Here is a 10,261-nt window from a genome sequence, read left to right as displayed (position 1 = left end):
GTATAAACTGTTAGCAGATAAATACTGATGAAGTTGGGAAGCCACAGTTTTTTCAAGAACCTTTGAAATAAAAGGAAGATTAGAAATTGGTCGGAAATTATTAAAGTCAGTAGGGTCAACCCCAGGTTTTTCAGTAGGGGGTGAATCACTGCAGTTTTCATAGACTGGTGAACAATTCCGGTGGAAAGTGACGAGTGAATAATTGAAACAACAAGAGGAGCTAGCGAGGGAAGGCCCAACTATTCTTATTTATTATGTACGTCCACCTCAAGATGTACACCATTCTTTTTAACACCCTGAATTACGCTAATTCGACTTTTTTGCAGTGAAATTTAAAAAGTGGACCGCGCCGCTTTGCCATCACGTGACGGGCCGCTCTAGCCGCACTCGTCTCAGTTTCTGGTGTTTCTTTCACTCCGGGTTAGTGCTGGTCGGCCAGCCTGCTAGGGTGTCGGCAGGAGTGGCAGTTGGGAAGGGGGAGAAGGTTGTAGTGGAAACGAATAGTTTCGCATACTGCTGATCAATTTTGTAGTATGCAAAAGATGCTGACCTTAATTGCCAACGTGCTCAAAGGTAGTGCCGCCAAGAATGTAAGTATAAGATTGCAGAATTCGCCGTATTCCCCTTGAGAGCTAATTCTGACCTTGTGGTAGAGGAGGCCTATCTTTCTCGTTGTCTCGTTTGTTCCAGAAATACAAACCCACTGAAGTGGTGCTGAAACCAGAGGGCATAACCTTGTTTTTTTGTATACTCTGTTTGTCATCTATAAGTTTTCGTTAAAATGAAATTATTATGGGGTTTTGTTGTTACTGTAGAGCCGTGAACATTGTGCGGACGTTCATTTTGGTCACTTTAATATAGGTCTCATCAGAATTTGTAATGAACACATTTTAAAATGAAAGAGTTTGCGAAAGATTAAAGTATCACCCAATGCCATTGTGTACAGGTAATAAGTACAGTGTATGAATAGGATGAGTCACATATTTTAAACTAACCAGCTTCTGACTGTCATGCATGTTCCTGGACTACTAACCCAGAGCTACTCGTACAGCCTGACGCTTATTTTTCGTTTTGTCCTTGATGTCAGCTGTGTCCTACTGTTGTTTGACATTGCCGCTACGAGTCTCAGCATTCTTGTTCATTTTACACCCAAATTGCTGGTACGTAGAGGGGAGAACTTGTTTTAATAGACTTTCGTGTGCGATTGTTTAAGTGTAATTTAGCCAACTTCAGTCCTGACGCAACACTGCGGCTGAGGGTTTTCATTCCTACCAGATTTATTTATTTATTTATATTTTAAACAGATGGTTTTGTCTTATTTCTAAATAAGTGATTCTTAACCTTTTTTGAGTCATGGACCCCTTTAAGAATCTGAACGCTATGGACCCCAAAATTATTCACATAAACACAACTTTTGCATTCAATGAATATAATGTACTTGATTTATTGAGATTTGATTGTCTCATATATGTGTGACATGTACAACATATTAAATTTTAAAGTATCTAAAAAAAACACTCCTTTTTATGCAAAAAGTAATAGCCACCCTTTATAATTTTGAAATGCAATCCTCTTGTGCAAATTAAAACAGATCTACTACTAGTACGTTTTCTACTACCATTACTACTACATCTACTCTCTCGTTATCTACTTTATTTCAATGAGAAGGTTGTTCTTGTTTGCCTTGATTAAGAATATGAAACTGTGGAGTGGTCTTCGACAAGGTGACACACATCATCTTTGACATCCAATCTGTTTCAACTTTTCAACAGTACTGGGCTGTATAGTGAATATAAATCGTAATTTTTATCTGACCCACATGGACCCCCTGAAACCCATCCTTGGACGCCCTAGGGGTCCACTGACCTCAGGTTAAGAACCCCTGTTCTAAGTAATCTAATTGGTTAGTCTTTTATTTTTGTTATTTTACATTAAGAAATATGTGAGTATTTTTACATGTAAACAAACTTCTGAAATTTGCATTATTCTGCACTGCAGAGAATTCACTCGAGCTTCATATGCACAAAGCATAGAAGTATTCAACTAAAAATTATATATCGAGCTGATCTGTCGCACTTAAAACTGTCCAAAATGTTTCCAGGGCTAGATCCAAACCTGCGAACGCTGCAACCAAGCTCCTGCCTCACTGGGTCACATGTTTTGGGCATACACCAAATTAACATCATTTTGGACCAAAATTTTTTAAGTGCCTTTCAGACAGCCTTGGTATCACAATCCCTCCTAACCCATTAACAGCTGTGTTTGGTGTTCTTCCAGATGGACTTGAAGTGGAGAAGGACAAGCAAACTGTGATTGCATTCACTACACTTTTGGCACGCAGACTTTTTTTGTTAAATTGGAAGAATCCTAACTCTCCTTTGATAAGACAGTGGGAAAATGATGTTTTATATTATTTGAAATTGGAAAAAATCAAATTCTCAGTTAGAGGATCTGTATAGAATTTTTTCAAAACCTGGCAGGATTTAATCAATAATATTTTAGAATAAGAAGAAGAAATTATTTCTGCATTTCTTTTCCTTCTCCATTTATTTATTTATTTATTTATATATTGTTTATTTTTGCCCTATTAAAAAGCCTTTAGCAACTCTCCTTTGGCCATGCTCTCCTTCTCAAGGGTGGGGTTTGATTTGTCTTCAATCCTTTTTTGCATAAATGGATCTATTTGTATGGAATGATTACAATAAAATTAATAAATAAAATTTAAAAAAAAAAGCAGCTACTTTAGTACAGAGGTTGCTTGTGAGCTAATTAATAAGAAGAAGCTAAATCAAAAGAGCATAAAAGAGAAAAATCTTTGAAGGAATGGTGATTAATATCACACACACAAATGCTTGCAGTATTTCCCTAACAATTTAGCAAACCCATATGTTAATTTCTAGATTGACACAAAAAGGCAGAAACTGGGAAATAGCAGCTTGTTTACTAAAGGCAGGGGTTCTGTTAAAAGCAGAATGTGGTTGGGATGAACACCTGTAATGTCTTCAGGTCTAAACTTGTCCATTTTAGTTAATCATTTTATTACCATGTAAATGAATGTAACATTGACTTAGTGCCTTTGCTTTAACATTCAGTGTCCTTTGCCACTGTGTCTCCTTTGTTCATCATTAATTATCAGTATTTGGATACAATTTAAAAAAAAAAAGCAAACTCCATGGAAATAAGGTGAATTGAAGTTAAAATTGTAAAGTGTTTAAAACTAAAAATACAAGTTTTGAACAGATCCTCTAAGTGAGAATTTGATTTTTTCCAATTTCAAATAGTACAGAACATCGGTTACCCACTGACTTAAGAGTGGTGGGGTGGGATTCTTCCAGTTGAGCAAGATAAGTCTACATGCTAGTAGTGCAGTAAAGGACACCATGACATACCACCCTTCAGACCCAAAAATTGCATCTGACACTACAAATGGGATAGTTCTGTGTATTAAGATTCCTACGCCCCAGGTTTTCTTTGTATAGCTAGAGTGAAAACTTTGGCCAGACCACACTCTTTGCAACTGAAACTGGTCATTGCTTAATAAGTGAATCTCCTGTAAAAGTAGTATCTTGGCTCTTAGAATTGATAAATGCAAGTGTTTTCTTTCTCTTTAATTAATTCATTCCAGTTGACACTGTTCATTATTTGGTCATGGAAATATTTCTTTTGAGCTTTTGTTGGACATTTTGTAGTCTTAGGTTAAGGTTGTACATTGTACATGCGATAACTTTGACATACAGTTAGGTCCATAAATATTTGGACAGACAACTTTTTTTCTAATTTTGGTTCTGTACATTACCACAATGAATTTTAAATGAAACAACTCAGATGCAGTTGAAGTGCAGACTTTCAGCTTTAATTCAGTGGGGTGAACAAAACGATTTCATAAAAATGTGAGGCAACTAAAGCATTTTTTTAACACAATCCCTTCATTTCAGGGGCTCAGAAGTAATTGGACAATTGACTCAAAGGCTATTTCATGGGCAGGTGTGGGCAAGTCCGTCATTATGTCATTAAACTTTGGGGCTTTTGCTGCCTGCTGCCTTTTCCTTTTCCTTCTGAGCCCTTTGCTACACATGCTTATTTGTAGTTGCATGTAGTATGATTAAATCCCCTCAGGATGAATAAATACAGGGCATCTCGATATATTAAAAAAGGTTAAAATAACACTTCTGCTAATGAGATCCCCCCCCCCCTAAACGTCCATCTCTAACAATGGACGAGACCAACTCTGCATTGGACAATTCTGAAGTAGCCTTCTATGCGCCCTGATTTGAATCCTATCTAATTTCCACGAAATCTCAATTTCTGTTAAGACATTCAGATGTTAGGGTCAAAATTTGGCTTAAAGAGCACAAGTCTATGGATAGTCAAACCTAATACCATCTGTTACAAGCTGGTAAAGGTAGTTTAGTGATGTGAGGTATGCTTACTTAGTACACATCCTTTTATCCTTAGTGCATCCTTTTATGACCACAGTCTATGTTTTGAATGGATAATGCAACATATCACAAAGCACGTCTCGAAATTGTTCCATGCGCGTGATTGTAAATTCATACAGACCCCGTATCAGTGTCCAGTAGAAGCATTGGGGTGAGGTAGACAGAAGGTTTTAAAAATAGTGCTGAAACTGCTTGATACTTTCAAGTTAGCATATAGCATAGTCCCTAAACGATGTTTCCATCACCACCTTAATCCATGTCATGTGTCATTCAGTCTACTCTGGAGGCAGAAATAAATGATTGAGGTGCAAATGTGGGAAGCTGTCAAAGGATAACTACTTTAAATACAAATCTGGTTGGGATTTTTTATTAATTTTGTGAAACCTATCCACAACTGGCTCGAGGTGGTACCCTGTAGCACTGACATGATGCAAGACATTCCTGCTGGCGTGGCTTTCACTTTATTCCTTTGTTGAGCAATTAGCAATAACTTTCATTGTGAAGCATATGCATAAAAACAGCATTATGTTAACTGAATAAAAGTTGCGTACTTGCATGATTTAGCTGTAGATCTGCAAATGATGGGAGGTCATAAGATGGGGATGAATGGTTAGTGGAAGTGTTTACGAAGAACCTTAAACTGGAAACTCGTTAATCAATTTTAATTTGTGAAGATGCATAATATTGATTTTTTTCTTGTTGACACTTTAAATTGGAATCTTGTTACCAGACCATTTTGGTATCATCATAATCCATAATCCTGTAACATCTATGTTTTGGGTAACACACAGTTGTGTCTGCTTGATGAACAGTATTTTAATAACTTGAATTTCAGTGCTTTTGTGCCTTGTTTTTCTTGATGAATGTGAAGACTGTTACATAATGGGAAAAGGATTTCCTGTTTTACTTAAAATTAGAAGAAATGTAATTCATTTTGTAAGCAACAGGTCAGAGTTCTTAAAATCTATAGAAATTTGTGAGCATTATCCTCAGTTAATGAAATATTTGAATTTAGAAACTCCTTTTTTTTTGAAAATTTTAAATCAATCATCATCAATTTAGAAATTAACTTTTATATACAAGTATTTTTATGATTATTATGTATTAGTTTTCTCCAGTAAAAAAGATAATCTTTAGTTCAATTTAGGTTAATTTTAGAGCATGAGGAAATCATTACTTGCTGAAAAATTTACAAAAGTGTGTATAGAAGAAAATCTTCAGGTTGAGGTGGACCTAAAATTAACATTACAGTATATACTCAAGTATAAGTTGGGTCTTGAAACCCATAAAATCACACCCTGACTTATACCCCTGTTCAGAAATGTGACACTTAAATATTTTTTTTTTTATACATCATCTTGCCTCCTCCAATCTCATATCAGTTTCTCAGACACATCGAATTTTGTTGCAACAACGCAGTTACCAATTTCTTTCGCTACTTCAACGACGTTTAATTTAAAACCAGCTTCATATTTTCTTCTGATTGAACGCTCCATTGTAGATAAGGGATGCTCATACAATAAAGGTGTATGAGGGTGTCAGATACAAAAACACAGAAAACAGTGCAAACGTCGCTTTGGAATGGTTCGGGTATTACGGTGTGGTCATGTAGGCACAATACATAGAAAGAAAAAAAAAAGGCAGTGTGTTCTGTGGTTACTCTGTCAGGTGGGCGTTAACATATCATAATCTCTTGGACCAATAGCGTGAGTTTTCCGTCATTCGACTTATACGACCGACATAAAATACCAGAAATTTTTTTTTTAATCCTTACTCCAAGAAGGTATCAGAGAGCATCATTCTATATTGTCAGGAGGCATTACAAAGCAACTGGACAGTGCAGATAACTTCAAGTGAATATGTCTTAAGGAAGAGGGAAATAGCAGTTCATTTATTATTACCATATTTTTTATCTGTCCATTAATTTTCTGCGTTGACTTCTTTACTGAAGGGGTCATGCCTATCCAATTGGCCACAGGAAAGGAGTGAATGCTAGATAAGATGCTAGTTTTTCACCATAGTGCTGCAGTTAACCTGTAACATGCACATTTTTGTATGTGGGTGGAGAAAATACAAACCAGTAACTGTGAATAGAACTGGAGATAGTCTGCATGGTTTTACTTCCAGTTTAGCCTAGTTAATCTATTATCTGTTGACAGATGTTAATTTAACTTGTACTTTATATTATAATATAAGGGTTTTCCTACTAAGGTGATTTATAAGGATATTTGTAAGGCTACTTAGGTCATTTTTAAGGCTGTTTTGTTTGTTTTTGCTGTAATTAAGAGTGCACTGTAAAGGGCAACATTTATTGCATACACACAACTAACTTGCTAATAAGGACTCAATCCTTCAAAACTCCTAAATTCATCTCCTATTTCTCACAAGACAATACATTTTATCTTTGACATTTGATAGGGAACTATAGTTAGTACATTTACATCTATTATGCGATGCTTGCTTACTTCACAGCCATGCTAGTTTCTCTTATGTTTCCTTTTTTTTTTAGGAAACATCTTAAAAAGCAGGGATAATTAAAAAAAAAAAAATGAACACCTTTTAGTAAATAGAAGTTACTTGGTAAGAAAATGTGTATTGAAGTCATCCATTCATGCTTTTTCTAATTTGCTTATGTAGTTCAGGCATAATATGGAGATGCTACCCATCCCAACAAGGGCAGGAACTGACCTTGGACATGAAGGCGAATTTTGCTAATTAAAGTTCTTCTAGCAAGCTAAGGCCTTAAGCAAGTTCCCTAGATTTCCTTATCACTTAAGTTATAAGACCCTATGTTTGTGGGTGATAAGGATCCGTGTTTTGATATCTAGTTTAATTGCCTAATAGGGTAGGTGGAGTTTAAGTTAATAGTTATTCAGTGTACTTACCATTTTATATTAGGTGCGATGCATAAACACTATTTTAATAGTAACAGAGACATGGAGCAGCAATAACAAAGTGAGTTTAAAGCTAAAAATAAATTGGAAGTCACTAAGTGTGTTGCATGGTATTATGTATGTTTTAGAATGCCCTGTAGTATATATTTTATAAACTAGAGTAGTCAATACTTAGTTAAGTATACAGTAATGCTAAAGGCATTACAGGATATTTAGGTGTACTCACACTGGTAATTTATTCCATGCTCAAGCATGTTTGTCCTCATGTAACCCTGAAAAGTTTAGTTCGTTTGACTAGTGTGATCATTCCGTGCTGGGCAAACTGTACCGTGCCCTGGCCTGCTTGGAAGAGTTTGGGCCCAAGCATGGTTCAGTAGCATTTGGGAACAGTGTGATCATTAAACGTACCTGAGCACAGAAAACAGACATGACGTCAGTGATGCAACAAGTCAGATAGTATTGAATGAAATGAGAATTGCACTATTTGAGTTAAAAACAGGTTTTTGTTCTCACCTTACACATGAACGTGAATTGTAGTTTTCAAGAAAGGTTCCGAATCCCTCCCTTAACATCATTTGTCTTTATAAAAATCTTCTCATATGTGCAGCATGATTAACAGTAAAACACTGCACTGCACATTCAGTAAATCTGTAAGAGGACAGAACGTTAGTCAATCCTATACAACTCCAAATCAACCACAAAATAAGTAAAATCATTTTGACATGCATGCTGTCACTGTGTGTTCAGATCTTGTTTTGGCTTTACATCAGTGATGATGAAAGTGTGCCTTTGCCCAGAATGTTAAGGGGAATAGGGAGGGGGGACAATCACACTTAGGCATGGTACGGAACAAAAGTGCCTAGTGGGAGTACACCCTAAATTTCAATTAAGATTCAAATTACAATGAAAGTTGGTTGATTTATGATTTGACATCCGGATAAGAGCTGAAGTTGGATGAAGTACGTTCTTTCATTTACTATCAGGTAGAAAACTGCTTAACACAGTGCCTCTACAGAGTCACCCTGAGGATAGATGCTGAATTGCATTTTTTAGTGCTTCCTAAACCTACTCAACCCAATTGAGGCTTGTGGAACACTCAGGATCTGACAACAGTTGGTGCAAGGCAGTAAACCGCTTTGGACAAGGCATCCTTTGACTTCAGAGCCCACAATCAGACGGGCCAATTTAGTGTTGCCGGTTGACTTAACGCACAGGAATGAAGCCTCTGTATACTCAAAATGTGGTACTTGTGGGCATGGGATTTAAATCCAGCATGCTGAATCCTTGAGGACGTGGTGCTAACCACCATGCAACTATGCCCATTTCTAGGAAAAAAAAATTATTACAATGAAACTATGGCACAAAATGAAGAAAGATGATTTCTAATTGCTATGCAGTTAATCATATCTGAATTCGGGTTACTCTTCTAACAATTATGGAAAAAAGTCAGGATTTTTTTTTCTCCTCTATATAATTCACATGTGCTTATGGTTTCAGTTGTACTTTCTCATAGTCAAGGAAAATAATTCAAATATTGATATTTAACCAACTTTAATTTTAGTGTATTACATAATAAGCTATCTAATAAGATATGTTATATACACTAGCCTATTGTGTTCAAGGAGTGATTTTGTGATGGTGTTACAGTACATTATTTTCAGTTTTTTTGATTCATGGATTTTTTATCTATAAGCCAAGATAATGATGTTTTGACTTTTATCTGTATAATAATGTCCATATTTTCTTTTTATTTCTATTGCCTCACTTAAAGGGAACAGCTGCTGAGGTAAGAAAGAGGGTTTTATCTTTGGTTTTCAAAACCATGTCAGTTTTCTGGCTTGAAGTAATGTTACATTATTCTTAGTGTCATGAATCTAAATAACTTCAGAGAGATAATGCCTGGTTTTGAAAAAGAAAATACATTTTTTATTTATAACAATTTGTAGGTACACCTCTTGAATAATATGCAAGGATTTTGTATGAAGAGAAGTTCACCCAAACCATCTTGTAAATTTAAAATTTGTCATTTAAATGGATGGATGGATAATACAGTATGTAATGGGAATTAAGAAGAAAGCAAAACATATTTGGTAGAAGAGGTTGCCTACACTTTGTAACAAATGTATTGATAAAAATGTGGGGGTTTTTTTGCCCTGTGCTGCTTATTAGGTGTGAAGACGTAATTGAAGTAAATTAAAAAGACTAGCTGATATGTTATTTTGATATTATATGTGTCCATGTACTGTCAAGTACAAATAGTTGGAGTGGTACAGATTATAATAAATTTGGTCAATTAAATTGATTATGATTGAACTTAACAGCTAAATTTTAATTTTTATACTTTTTACAAGTAGACTTATAATAATTTCTTTATTAACATTCGTATAACATATGAAAGTATGACATTTATTTTATGGATTAACTGATTTTATTTTTCTACATACGATGCAGTAAAGCTTTACCAAAATAATACAAATAAGCAAGGACATACTGATTACACATCCAGGTTTCAGGGTTATCATAGGTCATAAAATATGTTGATGTCATTTAACCTAAGACGCATAATTGGTAGTATCCTTCCGTTTTCATCTTAGTTACTCCAAGTTCAGCATGGGTTACAGCTAGATCCAGTTCTGGAAGAAACACCAGTCTGTTTCCAGACTCTCTCTTAAAGAACTGATTTAAAGTTTCCTTTTGACCTAACATGTAGAGAACAAATCTGCACAGTTGTGGAGAGAATGTGTAAACTCCCAAAAGAAAGTTACCAGGTGATTGTTTCCATTACACCTTAAATTCCTGATCTGCCAATGTCCGTAAAATAAATTACATTGAGTTAATGCTGCCACCTCAAGGAATATGGTGTACTCTGCAATTCATTATTAAGGTGAAATTCTCTCAAGGTCCCGACAAACAGTATGTATAGTATAT

General features: G+C 35.5%; 1 protein-coding gene across 2 annotated transcripts in view; it reads left to right on the top strand.

Moving 5' to 3' along the window:
* The first annotated feature begins 420 nt into the window (after positions 1-420).
* The window catches only part of LOC114650034 (pyruvate dehydrogenase E1 component subunit alpha, mitochondrial), a 42,596-nt gene continuing 32,755 nt past the window's right edge, over positions 421-10,261 (top strand). Inside the window, exons 1-2 of one of the 2 annotated variants that reach the window (XM_028799469.2) lie at positions 421-590; positions 9,105-9,119. In XM_028799469.2, coding sequence (XP_028655302.1) covers positions 534-590; positions 9,105-9,119 — 72 coding nt within the window. In that variant the 5' untranslated portion in view covers positions 421-533. The remainder of the gene's footprint in view (positions 591-9,104; positions 9,120-10,261) is intronic. The other variant, XM_028799470.2, reaches the window with a different exon arrangement.

Source organism: Erpetoichthys calabaricus, chromosome 4 (genome assembly GCF_900747795.2).
Source record: "Erpetoichthys calabaricus chromosome 4, fErpCal1.3, whole genome shotgun sequence".
Taxonomy (NCBI): Eukaryota; Metazoa; Chordata; class Cladistia; order Polypteriformes; family Polypteridae; genus Erpetoichthys; species Erpetoichthys calabaricus.
The sequence above is the reverse complement of the archived record's forward strand: the minus strand, read 5'-3'. Positions and strand labels throughout refer to the sequence as shown.